The following is a 16,727-nucleotide window of genomic DNA, read 5'->3' as shown; positions in this document are numbered from 1 at the left end:
TGTCATTTCCTAAATCATAAACATCTTAAAGACATCTTGTAATCATCTATTTGACATCTGATAGGAAACGTCCTGTAGATGTTTTACAGTTGAGCAAACACTTATATATAAATACTAATAAATACTTCTTTTAAAATAGAAAAATGTCCCCATTTGGACCTAATTGGTCAAACAATTTATGGTCCTACGCCTTTCACAGATAACATTAACATAAATATAAATACATTTACAAATAAACCCTATAAAAATACATAAATGTATGAATAAACCACTTAACTAAGTGATTGCTATTGGGATGTGAAGAGAATTTCAACCAGCATAACAAAAAATATATGTATATTTTTGAACCAAATCACATTCCCTGCCTGTGACACATTGGATGTCTCACTATTGATTTGTTTTAATATTATTTTTATTATTTTACTTGAGAGAGAGAGGGAAAGAACTGCATGTTTTTCTGGAGATTATACCATTCAAAGTTCTTCAGACCAGTTTTTTCTGAACATCTTTTTTATTTGAGGGTTAAATATAAAGATGCCAGTGTCTGTTTGTCATTTACTCATGAGTCTGTCATGAGATCTCTCATTCACAAACACTTATCATTCTTTACAAACTCTGTAATAGACTTATGAAAGGATATTTGTGTAACTTATCTATGCAGAGTACAAAAGTAACAATTATTTGTGCGTTTAAATATTTTAGTTAATGATATTGACCGAATCATTTAAGTATTTTTGTAAGGTCAGTAGTTAACACAGCATCAGCACTAAACCTGATGTCCTCCTTTCTTCTGTCTGAATGGAGAATAAATGAGAATCACATGATTTCCCGTGACACACAACCAGCCATGCATTTACTGCTGACTAAACACACTCTGAAGATAACCCACACTCCTGATGCTCAAGTGTTATCCCAGCATTCCCACTTCATCCTGTTGTTTAATTCATCCAAAAAGAGCAACTGATCATGAACGCTGGACATTGTTTTGAGCTACAAATTGCTGGGAATTATACAAGTTGAAAAGTTTCATGATTCATGAATTTATACTTCAAAGGCTTTTGATATATGATAATGTCACATCAGATTTCAGAGAAACAGCCATTTACGATAAGAGTATTAAATGAGCTGGTGCTCAACACAGAACAAATACTAAAAGAGGGAAGGCCTAAAAGAGGATCACTTCCTTCTTTAGTCCACTGTGTGGATGTGGATCTCTCAGTTCAAGATTTCAGAAATGACAAATATTTAGAAGCATTTTATGCATCCAGTTATGATCAGTGTTGTTATCGTTAACTAAAAATATACAATTTTATCATTGTTATTATTATTAACTGAAATAAAAATAATAGGAGAAAATAAAAATGCAAAGATTAAAAAAAAGAAATCAAATGTTTAAAATACTAAAATCTGTGAAAATAAAATAAAGAAATGGAAACTTAAAATGTTAATGAAAAATGCACATAGAAATTACTAAAAATTAATTTAATATAATTTTAAATATGAACTGAAAATATAAAGCAAAAGCTCGTTTAAATATTAGTAAAAACTATAACAGGATATAAATAACACTAAAAAAGGATAAAAACACACATATATCTATCCATCCATCCATCCATCTACAAACCCGATTCCAAAAAAGCTAGGACACTGTACAAATTGTGAGTAAAAAAGAAATGGAATAATTACAGTTCTCATAAACTTATATTTTATTCACAATAGAATAGAGATAACATATCAAACGACATTTTGAAATGTCATGCCAAATATTGGCTTATTTTGGATTTCATGAGAGCTACCCATTCCTAAAAAGTTGGGACAGGTAGCAATAAGAGGCCGGAAAAGTTAAATGTACAGATAAGGAACAGCTGGAGGACCAATTTGCAACTATCATCATCTACAGTGCATAATGTCATCCAAAGATTCAGAGAATCTGGAACAATCTCTGTGCCTAAGGGTCAAGGCCGGAAAACCATACTGGATTCCCATGATCTTCAGGCCCTTAGGCAGCACTGCATCACATACAGGAATGATACTGTAATGGAAATCACAACATGGGCTCAGGAATACTTCCAGAAAACATTGTGAACACAATCCAGCGTGCCATTCTCCATTGCCTGCTAAAACTCTATACTGTAGGTCAAAAAAGAAACCATTTCTAAACATGATCCAGAAGCGCAGGTGTTTTCTCTGGGCCAAGGCTCATTTAAAACGGACTGTGGCAAAGTGGAAAACTGTTCTGTGGTCAGACGAATCAAAATTTGAAGTTCTTTTTGGACGACGTCATGTGATCCGGAATAAAGAGGACAAGGACAACCCAAGTTGTTATCAGCGCTCAGTTCAGAAGCCTGCATCTCTGATGGTTTGGGGTTACATGAGTGTGTGTGGCATGGGCAGCTTACACATCTGGAAAGGCACCATCAATGCTGAAAGGTATATCCAAGTTCTAGAACAACATATGCTCCCATCCAGACATCGTCTCTTTCAGGGAAGACCTTGCATTTTCCATCATGACAATACCAGACCACATACTGCATCATATACAAAAAAAATGACTGAAATGGCCAGCCTGCAGTCCAGATCTTTCACACATAGAAAACATTTGGCGCATGATAGAGGAAGATGCAACAAAGAAGACCTAAGACAGTTGAGCAACTAGAAGCCTGTATTAGACAAGAATGGGACAACATTCCTATTCCTAAACTTGAGCAGCTTGTCCCCTCAGTCCCCAGACGTTTGCAGAATGTTATAAAAAGAAGAGGAGATGCCACACAGTGGTAAACATGACCTTGTCCCAACTTTTTTTGAGATGTGTTGATGCCATGAAATGTAATATCAACTTATTTTTCCATTAAAATAATCAATTTTCTCAGTTTAAACATTTGATATGTCATCTATGTTGTATTCTGAATAAGATATTGACATTTGAAAGTTACACGTCATTGCATTGCTTTTATTCACAATTTGTACAGTGTTCCAAATGTTGTTGAATCGGGTTTGTATCTACAGTATCTATCCATCCATCCTTCTGCTTAGCTTTATACTGTATAACTAGAGTCTATAATTGAAATATCCATCCATCTATGTATCTACACACACACACACACACACACATAAACAACAAAAAACGATTAAATCAAAATCCTGATATTTGTAGTTAAATCTTTATTGTTTTTCTCAAAAAGAAGAGTCCATAGTGAAAAAAAATATCTGCCCCCATTTTTCAATAAACAAACTTTTGATTATTATGGCACCTAAAGGTGAAGTTGAACCTGTTGATGTGTTCAAAGAGTCATTACAGCAGGGCCCAAAATATCATTCATGAAGCAAATAAAAACACAATGAATCGAACACAGCCTAACAAACTCTGACAGCAGCAAAATCTGTATTAAAAAACACAAAATCTGATGTAGAAACAAGTTCATCATTATTAGTGGCGTAGCAAAAGTTGATTCATTATTATAACATGCCAGATTGCAGAGTGGATAACAAAAAATATGATTTGACACAAAATAATAACATGTTGGCATAAATGTCAAAAAGTGAAGAGAAAAGGAATGAAATAATGAACACAGAAAACCAACTTTAAGACTGAAATGCTTTGGGCTTCCCGTTTTACCAGGCTAAAACTGATATAAAACACATCAGGAGTGTGTTTTTAAATGCTAAACATGATCCGAAATCTATGGAAGATTCATGAAATGAGCATTTGAATAAAAAGCAACAACTCAGTAAAAGAAACTAAAAAGGAAAAAAAAAAAAATCACTGATGAATTTCTAACAGGCTGATCAATGTCATTTCCACTGCATCCTGCCAGTTTCAGTCTTTTTATTTAAATTGTCACTAATAACTGTATTACAGCCTCTTTTACTGCAAAATACAATATCATCATGGTGTTTACAGGTGTATAAACCAATACTCCAGACGTCTAAAACAGACTAGATCACTATTTGTCCCTCCTCAATTAGTACAGACTCCTTGACAGGTCCCACAAGTGGCCTGATGGGAAGTGTCTTACAGAGTGAGTGTATTATAGAGGGGCGAGCGCCCTCTAGTGAAAACCATTGACCAATAACAGAGGTGTGGTTGCATACAGATGAGGAAAACACCCAGCCACCACATGCATTCACATCCAAAACAATAAAGATACAAAGTAAGAAAATAAAGATGACGATTACACAGAAAATATACAAGTTACTAATTCAATCAGAGTAACGAGCATCCGGACAGATGATTTCCCTTTGCAGCACGGTTTCTCTTGGTTTATAGGCGAGAGGTAAAGAGTGTAGAAAGGCCTCAGTTAGCGGGGAGTTTGTGTTTGCGTGCGGACGCCGCGTCACGCGATCGCTTTCGCCTCGGGCAGAAACGCCTCCCAGTATTTGATCATCTAGAGGAGAGAGTGAAATATGAATGTGTTTTCAACATGATTCAGTCAAATAAAATGATTAAAAAGGTTTCTGTACCTGTTGTTGTGAGTGCAGCACGGACTCCAGATATTTGATGATTTGTCTCTTAAAATCTCGAGCTTTCTCTTTCTGTTAGCAAAGAAATTATACTGAAAAGTCAGTCTTTTTGAAGAGAAGAATGTTTTATTGTTTTAATTTGCTGAAAATGTGCTCACCCTCAGGCCATCCAAGATGTAGGCGAGTTTGTTTCTTCATGAGAACAGATTTGGAGAAATTTTATCACTTTATCCTCTGCAGTGAATGGGTGCCGCCAGAATGAGAGTCCAAACAGCTGATAAAAACATCACAGTAATCCACACCAGTCCAGTCCATCAGTTAATGTCTTATGAAGCTAAAAACTGCATGTTTGTAAGAAAACAAATCCATCATCAAGATGTTTTCAACTTCAAACTGTTGCTACTAGCTAAACTATGATTATCATTATCCATAATATTGCTTATTCCAGTGAAAAATCCATCTCCTGTTGTCATCTCTCACATCAAAATCCACCTATATATTTGTTTAAGACTGTTTTTCACTTTTTAAATGGTGCTGATCTTTGTCAATGTCTCTCAAGATTCAGATGAGATGACTTTTTCAATAAAGAAAGCAATATTATGGACTCGTGGTATTTTAGCCGGAAGCAACAGTTTGAAGTCGAAAACACTCCTAATGATAGATTTGTGTCTTATAAACAAGCTGGTTGCTTCACAAGACATTAACTGATGGACTGGACTGGTGTGGATTACTGTGATGTTTTTATCAGCTGTTAGGACTCTCATTCTGACGGCACCCATTCACTGCAGAGCAAGTGATGCAATGCTACATTTCTCCAAATCTGCTCTGATGAAGAAACAAACTCATCGACATCTTATTTTCAGCACATTTTCATCTTATTATAATTTGTGGGTGAACTACTCCTTTAATGCTGATATTTAAATTAACTTGGTAATCGTCTCTCACATCAAATCGGATGACTTCTTTCCGTACGGTGGCTGAGATTCTCTCAAACTCTCTCTCGTACTGCGTGACTTTTGCTTCCCACTGGAGGATGACAATAAGAGACAGTCCTAATGAAGCGGAGTAGTTAAGGTCACAGATGTTATCGTTTATCTGTATAGCAGCAGTAACCTCAGCGATCTCATCCTTGGCCTGCTGGAGTTTGTCAGGTTTGTTGGCCCACAGGAGCTTGGCCTCGGCCTCTCTTTTCTTCTGCAGCATGTTCTCAGCGTCCTGCCAGCGCTGCCACGCTTTCATCCTCTGATCAAAACAGCCCTGACAAACACATTATTAAGAAGTTAGATTAAGAGGTGGATGGTTGGCATGATTGAAATCTTATGGTATTACAACAGGAACAAGATTAATAACTAGATACAGCTTTTTTATAATACTTTATTTTAAATAATTTCTAAAATCATATTTTATTATATTTATTTTAGATATATTATTACAAGACTAAACATTTTAGAATCATATGCATATATGCATTTACATAGTTGTTTCTAACATAAATTATTATTATAATAAAATGTAATAATAGTAAAGATTTAAATGAATTAATATTGCATTGCTAAAAATGTTATTTTTTATTTATATTACAAAAAATAAATGTATTATCAATATAAACACACACACACACACACACACACATATATATATATATATATATATATATATGTGTGTGTGTTTATTTATATCTATATAACACATGTATATATGTGTGTGTGTGTGTGTGTGTTTATTTATATATTGATAATACATATATACATACATATATATATATATATATATATATATGTGTGTGTGTGTTTATTTATATATATATTGATAATACATATATACATATATATATGTGTGTGCGTTTGTGTGTGTGTGTGTGCGCGTGTGCATGTATTAAAAAAATATGGACAATTCCGTTCATTCTTAATTATAAACACAATAACTATGACTGGATGAGTGACATCTGAAGCGGTTTCTTCTGTGTGTGTGTGTGTGCTCTAGTTTCAGTACATATCAGGACACAACTCTGTATAATGACATGGGTATGACACAGGTATTACAAGGAGAGGGTGACTTATGAGGACATAACCCATGTCCCCATTTTTCAAAACGCTTATAAATCATACAGAATTAGTTTTTTTGAGAAAGTAAAAATGCACTAAGTTTCCTGTGAGGGTGAGGGTGAGGGTTAGGTGTAGGGCGATAGAATATACGGTTTGTACAGTATAAAAACCATTACACCTATGGGATGAACCCACTTTTCACAAAAACAAACGTGTGTGTGTGTGTGTACCCTGACAGCTCCCAACAGACGTATATAATCGGCCAGCAGCTCGGAGAAGGTGAAGAAGTCGTTGGAGGCCTGCTCCTGCTGGAGCTGCTCGATTCGATCTTCCACCTCGGCCAGCTGAGACAGAGCTCGCGACAGAGCCGTGTTGTCCTCCGAGCTGCCCAACATCGCCACGCTCTTCGCAAACAACGCTGTGTTCCCAGATAACTCTGAAAATACAAACCATACCATCAAACCAGCAGTCGGCTGACAGGATCACATACTTTCATCATCCAATCAATTTAAGGTGGATAAAATCTTAATTTGTCAATGAATATTCATTCAACTACGATGGCATTTTAGTGCCACGTAAAAAAAAAATTCCTTCTAAAATTATGAGATTAAAGTCGAAATATTATGAGAATAAAGTTGAAATATTACAAGAATAAAGTTGAAATATCTTCCATTAAATTTGTTATTTGTAGTGCGCCAGCCACCCAATAGTAATAAGATTTGTGCTTTTGATGCTTTCAAAATCAGTTATATAGCGAAACACAAATTATGTCTTACAATAATGTGTTTTTCAAGCTCTTTCATGATCAGATCGCTGTATTTATGTGAAACAATTCATTAAATTAAATTTTTCTTTGTGAAAAATTCCAAATAGGCTATGTGAAAATGTATTCACGAAATATCCCGACTTTATTCACTAAATATTCCGACTTTATTCACTAAATATTCCGACTTTATTCACTAAATATTCCGACTTTATTCACTAAATATCTCGACTTTATTCACTAAATATCTCGACTTTATTCTCGTAATATTCCGACTTTATTCTCGTAATATTTCTATTTTATTCTCGTAGTAGGCCTATTACGACTTTATTCTCTAAACATTTAGACTTTATTCTTGTAATATTATGAGATTAAAGTCGAAATAATACAACTTTAATCTTGTAATCTCTTTTCAACATGGCACTAAAACGCCGTCGTACTCAACAGATGTCACATTACACAAATAAAATCGGTTGCGTTTTTTTTTTTAAGAATAAATATCTGCATTTAAATTCAAATTTCAGCTAATTTGAAAATGTGAGACTGATCGTTTGCACTTCTTACCTTTTCTGTGATTGACGAGTGACTCCACCATGACGTGAAGTTTCCTCAAATGCTGCTCTTCATTTTCTACATCCTGGATCTTCTCGTCAAACCACTGAAACCGACACAAACACACCGTTTTATACTAGCTTGTTTTTAAGCCTTGACCTCAGTAAAGAGGAGTTCAGTGTGGGTTGGACCTGCATGCTCTTCCACTCACCACATCCTGTTCGTTCATCTTGATGGTCATCTTACTCACAGCATCCGTGGCTTTGTTCAGCATTTTAAGGAAGCCGGCTCCACTCAAAGTCTGTGTGCTGACCGCTCTGGGTAACTAACACACACGCACAGAGCATTGAATTGTCATTACAAACAACAAAGCTGATGTTTCTGCATGTGAGGAACAGACAGATAAACATCTGCAAGTCACTGCTCTTAGGAAAGCTTTATGCTAATGTTAAATTGTGCAGATTGATGTGCTGAATATGTTCATGTTTATGTCACTAAACAGATGTTTTACCTCCTCTTTCTCCAAAAACTCTCTCACATCAGGGTCCTGCAGCAGAGACGGGTGAGACACAACCCTCTGAAGATACCTGCAACAACACAAACAATCTCACATTGGCATTTTAATATAGTGACAGATGTACAATTATAATTACTACTAACATTTATATTACAGTAGAAAAAATGTGATTCTGGAGCACAAAAGCAGTCTTAAGTCTCTGGGTTTATTTGTATCAATATCCCAAAAAAAACATAGTATGGGTCAAAATTATTGATTTTTCTTTTATGCCAAAAATCATTAGGATATTAAGCAAAGATCATGTTCCATGAAGATATTTTGTAAATTTCCTACTGTAAATATATAAAAACTTAATTTTTAATTCGTAATATGCATTGCTAAGAACTTTATTTGGACAACTTTAAAGATGATTTTCTCAATTTAGATTATATAGATATATTTTTGCCCCCTCAGATTCCAGATTTTCAAATAGTATCTCAGCCAAATATTGTCCCATACGTCACTGGAAACCTTATTTATTCAGCTTTCAGATGATGCATAAATCTAAATTTAGAAAAAATTTACCCTTATGGCTGGTTTTGTGTTCCTGGGTCATATATATATTAATATTAATTACTACTAATATTATATTATTCAAGCGTAAAGTAATTTTTCTACATTCATTACAAATAAAATATATATTAATTACTACTAACGTCATATTATATTATATTATCCAATCTAAACAATCAATAACATTAGATTGGATAATAGAAAAAAATGTGATATAATAAACTGTAATTAATATTGTATTGTATAAAGCACTATAAAAAAAGTGACTTGATATAACATAATACAGACACAAATACATAAAATAGAGACGGACAAAATACACAATTTATTAAGCAATCTAAATATTTATAATAATACAATGTATATGTAAATATGTTAAGATTAGTTAGCACTAACATTATATTACATTTGTACACATTCGAATTAAAATGTTTATTAATTATAACTATCATTATATTATATCTACATCATTTTCTGTCTATATTTTATATTTACAATATTTTTAATACCATCACTATCACTACTAATTAATGCCATTTTTAAGTAATTTAAGTGTAAGAAATTATTTATTAGTATTAATTACTATTATCGTGATATTATTCGGTCTTAGTATTTTTTCTTGATTAATGCGCAAAAAACTGTAAGTAGTAATCAATATTAATATTCTATTATCCAGTATTTTTTTCTGTCCTCATGAATTAAAATATAAACAGTACTAGAGATGTTCCGATACCCTTTTTCTCTTCCCGATACCGATTCCGATACCTGGGCTCAGGGTATCGGCCGATACCGAGTACTGATCCGATACCTGGGTGTGTATCTGTATATACAGCTGTATATACTACTAGCCCTGTGTAAATTGCTAGAATTCTTTTTATGGTGTGCTTCAGACAGATCCCTCAATAAAACATGAACAAATACATGGTGAACTACTGTATTTATTACAGTATTTTTATTATCTAACATGAATTTGACAGTATTATTTATTTTCTTATGCAAAAAAGAACTTCAAATGCAGCCAAAAATCTAACACCGCAAACTAAAAAAGGTATTTAAGTTTTACAATATAACTGTATAAAAAAACTGCAACAAATAAGTCTAGGAATATAAAAAAAGATCTATTAATCAGATAATCTCTTTACAACAAAACAAGTAAAAAACAAGCAACCATCTAGGCATAATTATTATTATTATAGAGACGTATTATTATTACTGTAGGCTACAACAGTAGCTTTATATATTGTCAATTTACTCATGTAAACCAAACATTTATTTTAATGGGCTGCCATGAAGATCTTTGAGTGTCTGTGTTTATGATATGACAGTATTCTCAAATGAAACGGTAAATTCTCATGAAGTGACGGTTTATGCGTTCGTGTCCTCATGACACACAGCAGAGACTACAAAACAGCGAGCTCTCGCGCATCTGTGCCAGTCACCCACAGAGATGTAGATTTTGCGGGAGTAATATTTAAATAGTATTTTGCAGTTTAATATTCACAGACACTAGTATATATTCGGCTACTGTCTGGAGCCCTGCGTTTTGACTTACACGGAAGCGACTGAACGCAGCTGCCGGTACTGAATATACTTGAGAGTCTGTAACTACCGGTACTACAGAGACATACTGCTAACCACTGAATCTATAATATAGAAGCGGCTTCACTGTCTTTTGGCAGTTTAGAATGTGATGAGTGATCCAGTGATATATAGATCAGTGCTGCTAACGCGTTTTCATTTCTTCTTCGCTGCTCTAAACAGGGGTTGCTTGTGGCAACACAGCACAACTTCCTGTGTTTTCAATGCATTTTGAGCAGCGAAGAAGAACCGTGCAGCGGTTAGGCAAAGCTTGCGGTCATAACTAGGTATTTTTTAAGAAAATGGTATCGGATCGGTATATGGGTTCATGTACTCGCCGATGCCGATGCCAGAATTTGTTGTGGTATCGGAGATATTTCCGATACTAGTATCGGAATCGGAACAACTCTAAACAGTACATTAATATAAATTACTCTACAATAGTATTTTTATATTGTCTTGTATTATTTTATTTTATATTATCCAGTCTAAGTCACTTTTCAATCCTCATTCAAATGCAAATAAAATTTGGGATTTTAGACGAATGAGACTTCATTGGAGGCAGGGAATGGAGGAATGTAATAAGAAGAGAAACCAAATGAGTTCAGTCATGCCACACTGTTGGTCAAGACTCAAAGTCAGAGAGGAATAGTAATTCATTGCTTTAGTTAATTGCACCTAGATAAGAAACAATGTTGACGGACCTCTCAAGAGCGGCTCTCCTCCGCTCCACAAACTCTGCTGACGATGGGTCCTCCTTCCCGACTTTGACTTTTGTCATACCTGGCAAATCCACACACATTTATTCAGAGTCAGCCACTTCAATCCACAATCAGACCAGATGTGACGCACGGGCAGAAGCGAGTTCCTACCCAGGATGCTCTTCTCCGGCGCTGGAGGTACTATGTATCCATTCTGTGAGTGTTTCTCCGAGAGCTTTTCGAACAATCCCAGGAAATCACTGAAACGTCTGCGAACGGTAAACGTCTTGCTACGGAACATGGTTAAAGACGTCTGGGAGAGAGCAGTGAGATTCAGACGGTGCGTTACTTTATGTGTTAATGTGAAGAGGACGAGTAAAGAGACCAAAAATCACCTGTGTTGAAACTTTGTAGGCCATATAAGCGTTCATACCATCACCTGTGAGAAGAAGAGAGAGAAAGAGATAATCTCTTATTATAGGATCTAAACAGATATAACGCTTATACTTGTGCCGTTATTCGGTAATTCAATATATCACGGTAATGAATATGCACATTCACTCTCCGACAGCAGATGGCGCTAAACTGCAGAAAATGTCCTTAACCTGGAAACCCCTTAAATAAAGCAGCTGGACTACTTTCTGAAACATATTTAAATAATTTTAAATAGCCAATCAAATTTGTGTATTTGCTATGTTCATCACAGTGCCAAATACTTAAGTATTAAGAATTAACAGGTTATTTTAATCTGGACTACAACGTGCCATAGATATTTTTTTTGTTAATTCACACTTTACATCAGGACTTCATTTTTAACATTAGTTAATTCATTGGTTAACATAAACTGCCAATGACAAATTCTTCTGAAAATTCATTAATGTTAGGTATTCCAATAATTAATAACACATTGTTAAAATGTAAAGTTGCAACTCTATTATTTAATGAGCTAACATGAACTATGACTTGTATTTTATTTAATTTTCTTTAACAAAGATTAATAACTTCTGTAGCAGATGTAGCTATTGTGAATGTTAATGGTTAACTAATGAGATTGTAAAGTGATACCTATGGGTCTTTATAGTTCTTTTGCACTTTAATCTGTGCAAAACTTTTAACTTTATATATATATTTTTTATTGTTTTATTTTATTTAAATGTTCAGTTATTTTAGTTATTATAAAAAAGTTATTTAACCTATTATATTATACTATATTTTAAGCACTTTTTAAACTTTCAATCCCGTGATAATACCGTTTATCGTGATAAAAGCGTGAGCAATTATTCGCAACAGGAAAATTTGATACCGGCATATCCTTAATTACACTATACTGTTATTCTCAAGATCCTCCACAACAAATGTATTTCTGCAATACTGTAACTTGATAATCAGCACCTGCGAAATCACAAACAACCAAAACTCCTTCTGTAACGGTCTATAAACCACAATCCCATACACAGTCAAGCAGGAAACTGAAACATTACACATCTTCCCGAAAACATTTACTGCTGATTTTAGACATTAAAGTAACACCAAACCTTTAAAAAAGAGAAGGACAGGAAATGAAAAATAGCTGACACTGGGCAAAAAGAGGAAGTTCCAGACGGATTCAGATCCTTAATTAGAACAATTTCACCTCATAAGATAATCAGCTTCCTGTTTTCTGCAGCTGTGTTCGAATGTGCTTTTACACTTGTGTTACGTGCCCAGTATTAATCCTCAAAAACCTGAAAAAAGAGACTTAATTAGAAATTAAGCGCAGCTGTCATAGCGGAGGACGATCTTACCGACTTTCTCTGGATTCGTGACAGAAATGTTGAGATCAAACTTGTCCTCGCTCTCCTCTTCCTCAAGCTTTATGTGGAAAAAATGAAAGGAAGAGGGAAACTGACTGAGAAATTGCTCTGGAGTGGAGTGTGGTGTGTATGAAGGTCTCATCTGACCTCCAGAGATTTTAGATGAATAGAAATATATGATGCATGACTTAAAGATTCATTCAAAAGAATCAGCTCATAAGAGTCATTTGCATGTGAAGTGGATCATTAAAAGAATCAAACATCATTCGGTTTCAGTATTTTTTGTTCATTTGTATTGTTTGGGGTTTATGGAGTGTTGTACCTCCTCCAGGGTTTTGGACGGAGCTCTGCTGGAGCTGCTGGCTTCAGGGGCGGCAGGAGCAGATACTGACGGTTTCACAGCGTCTTTCTTGCGGTCATTACGAGGACTGTCCAGAGACAACTCCACTGTAGCTTCTGAGTGAAATCATGAGAGAAAGAGTGTTATATGTATTCAGTAAAACTGAAAAGATGTTGCAACACACGCACAGACAGCCAAACACATTCCATCTGCAACATAGCACAAGGTGAGAGGGCAAAGGTCAAGGAGAAATTCCTTTTCCTCTTCCTGAGTCAACGCTGAGAAAGCAAATTCATCATCCATCGCTAAAATTCGATGTGCATGCATTCCTGCATTCCAGTAGACAACAGCAGAGAGAAAGAAAAAAATAAACCTAAAGCAAGTCAATTCGGTGTTGTTTCCGTATTATTTATATTCTATGACAGCTTTTAGTATTATTTTGAATCTGCTATTATTTGTATATTTTCAGTTTTCATGTTTAGTGTCAGACTTAGTAATTATATCTGCTTTTGATATTTTCATTAGTCTGTTTATTTAAATATTTAGTTTTCATTTATTTTTATTTCAGTTTAAACTTAAGCCAGCTAGTTACCAGAACAAGAAGTTTAAGTTTTTCGTTTAATGATGACTTTTTATTTCAGATTTATTTTAATCAACAATAACAACATAAACTACAAGTTAACAGTAAAAGCACTGCTTCAAACTGTGTCTCACAAGACACTAAATCAGGAATCGAGGATCAAATACTCCTGTGAAGGCCCAATAGTTGTCTGGAAACATGAATCATACAGTTAAATGGATATGTGATGTTCAAATGTTTGGGAAGGCAGCTCTAGGTTTCGAAACACACATTTTCAAATGCAAAATATACAAGCGCACGTATGATGCCCAGAACTGTCATGTGGAAGAGTCCACTAGGTTTTGAAAGAAAATGATTAGGTGAATGTACAATGCTCCAAAAATTTGTATAGGAAGGTAGCTAGGTTTTGAAACGCAAACTGAACTTTCTCAAAAATGCAAGTTTATGTACATATGATGCCAAAAAATGCTCTTTAAGAAGATGGTTTGAATGCACTTGTGATAAATCGACTCTCACACCTGAAATGCCCAGAAACTGCTGTCCATGTAGGCAGTTCATTAGGATTAAGAAGGGCCTACAGTTATGATCTGGTGTCACAGGTGAAATGTGTCGTACCTGAGAAGAGATCCTGCTCCTCGGAGTGAACCCCGTTGGTCCTGGAGCTGCTGCTGCTGCTGGCGGAGGGTTTGGGGACAGGTGCAGTCAAGTCTTCCTCGGTGAACAGATCCGTGGGGTCGTCTTTAACCTGTGGCTTGACCTTCACCTCTGTGAAAACATCAACAGCTGGCCCCGAGGGCTGAGGCTTCTTCGTCAAAACTTTTGGCGGCTCCTTAAACAGATCCTCCTCGTCATCGTCGTCACCGAACATCTCAGCACTCGCCGCCTTCTTGACTGAAGAGCTTTTGTGCACAGGTGGTTCACCGAGGACACCAGACTTTGGCGCTTTTACAGGCTCGTTCAAGAGATCTGGCAAGGGATTCTGGACCTCAGGTGAACTCATTACTTCGCTATCATCGTCCAGCGGCTCGCTGAACAGGTCGGCTTCATCGCTGCTAGGAGAAGGGATCGTGGCATCTACTTTCTTCTGGAGATCAGAGTTAATGTTGCTGAGAGGATCGCTGGAGATGTCTTCTGGTGGCTCGCTGAAGATGTCTTTAGGAGAATCCATCTGTGAGATTGACTAGGAACAGCACAGCAATAATACAAAACATATTTATTAGGAGCTGAAACAAGATTAGATTGCGTTTAACGGCCTGTGCAATTAAATTTTATTAAATACAGTAAACATTTTCGGGGTAGAATCTCACATAATCTGCCTGGTTAAAGCTCTCCACTAAATAAATAAATAAAATAATTTATTTTTATTTTATTTTGCGTTGAAAAGCAAGCATATGTCCCACCCAAATTTAGTTACAAATTTATTATATTACATTTTTACAACCAAATTCTCATTATTATAACATCTTTACATAGTATTTAATATGTAAATATCGTTATAAATACTATGTAATTACTGTATTAATAATGAGAATTTGGTTGGAAAAAATGTATGTTAAATTTTGCTATTTTTATGTAATTGTGCATTTGTACATTTGGAGATTTAAGATCAAATAAAGCAAGCAAGCCTATTTTAATATATTTTCTGCATATAAAATTAAGCACATTTTCCAACCAAAATTATATAGTATTTAAGCTGTAAAATATTTATCATTTTAGTTTTATGTATTCCAGCATTTTTACAAATGGTGATTTGAAGTATATCAATATAATTGATCTCCAAGAAGGTGGTTTTCATTACAGTCACATTATTTAAAGATAGAATAAATAAAAGTGTCCCTAACAATGCTTCTAAAACTAACTACTTTTTAATCATGTTAAATAAACTGCATATTTCCATTTTTGATTTTAGGGTAAAACATTAATTATATGCTATATATTTGCACATTTCTCATGTGATTCACAAGGCGTTAAAAGCTTGGCATGGGAATAAAAGTAATTTATATGTCTGAGACTCACATGATCACACCATCAGTTCTTTGACCTGAAAAGACTGGAATAATTACACTAAGTAAATACTGACTGCTGGACACCAGCTCATTCATTAGAGACCTGCCTTCTAATACATGCATGCATGCATATACATATTTAATATGTATATAATATCTTAACTAAGTTACAGTGTGTTGGGTGGTTTTGCATAAACAAGTTCATGAATTTTCACACTTCCCATATTAGACATAGCACGTTTATTTCACACACACATGTCAGTTTTTGAAAACTTGTTCTTGTTCTTTGAAAACTTGTTTGAATACCTTGGGGTATTTCTAAAGTTACTCAACTACAAGAGAAGAGTCCTCCAAGAACTTCAGTATGTCACGCGCAGGCCTAAACTCAGATCTATTTAATCCTGCGGAAGGACCAGATATGAGGTGACGATGAAAATAAGATTTCTTTATTCAATTATCACGCATATGTGATCGCAGCAAACTCTGTGTGAACCAGCAGAGCTGAAGAGCTAACTTAAGAATAAGAACGGGCAGATCTGAAGGTGTCAGAGAAGTGAAAGCGATCGGTCTGTGTGTAGGAAGTATACAGCTAATTAGCTTTGCAGCTCCGTTTAGTTTTGTATCTTACCGTGCCCGTGAACGCATCTGCCCCATCGTCGCTGTCCTCCAGCAGCTCGGGCTCCTCTGAGTCCGGGAAAGGCGGAGGACTGCGCTCCGACCTAGCCGCCATCTTCAACTCCACACACACACACACGGAAAAACTTTATTACAAGCGAGAGATAAAAACGACAGAGTGACATTGAACTTAAACGGGGGGGAAGAGAGAGAGAGAGAGTGGG

General features: G+C 35.3%; 1 protein-coding gene across 1 annotated transcript; it reads right to left on the bottom strand.

The window, feature by feature from the left end:
* Positions 1-3,811: 3,811 nt before the first annotated feature.
* LOC113066654 (sorting nexin-1-like) lies at positions 3,812-16,723 on the bottom strand. Its single transcript, XM_026238592.1, has 15 exons — positions 16,517-16,723; positions 14,498-15,062; positions 13,285-13,418; positions 12,954-13,020; positions 11,565-11,608; positions 11,341-11,482; positions 11,173-11,251; positions 8,333-8,408; positions 8,033-8,146; positions 7,834-7,927; positions 6,737-6,942; positions 5,575-5,718; positions 5,407-5,487; positions 4,462-4,533; positions 3,812-4,385 (listed from the first exon to the last, which is right to left on the bottom strand). The coding sequence occupies exons 1-15, from the start codon at positions 16,616-16,618 to the stop codon at positions 4,335-4,337; spliced, it is 1,971 nt and encodes a 656-aa protein (XP_026094377.1). The 5' UTR covers positions 16,619-16,723; the 3' UTR covers positions 3,812-4,334.
* Between the last annotated feature and the right edge of the window lie 4 nt (positions 16,724-16,727).

This window comes from Carassius auratus, chromosome 50, assembly GCF_003368295.1.
Source record: "Carassius auratus strain Wakin chromosome 50, ASM336829v1, whole genome shotgun sequence".
Taxonomy (NCBI): domain Eukaryota; kingdom Metazoa; phylum Chordata; class Actinopteri; order Cypriniformes; family Cyprinidae; genus Carassius; species Carassius auratus.
Note: the sequence above shows the minus strand (reverse complement) of the source record. Positions and strands in the feature narration are given on the sequence as shown.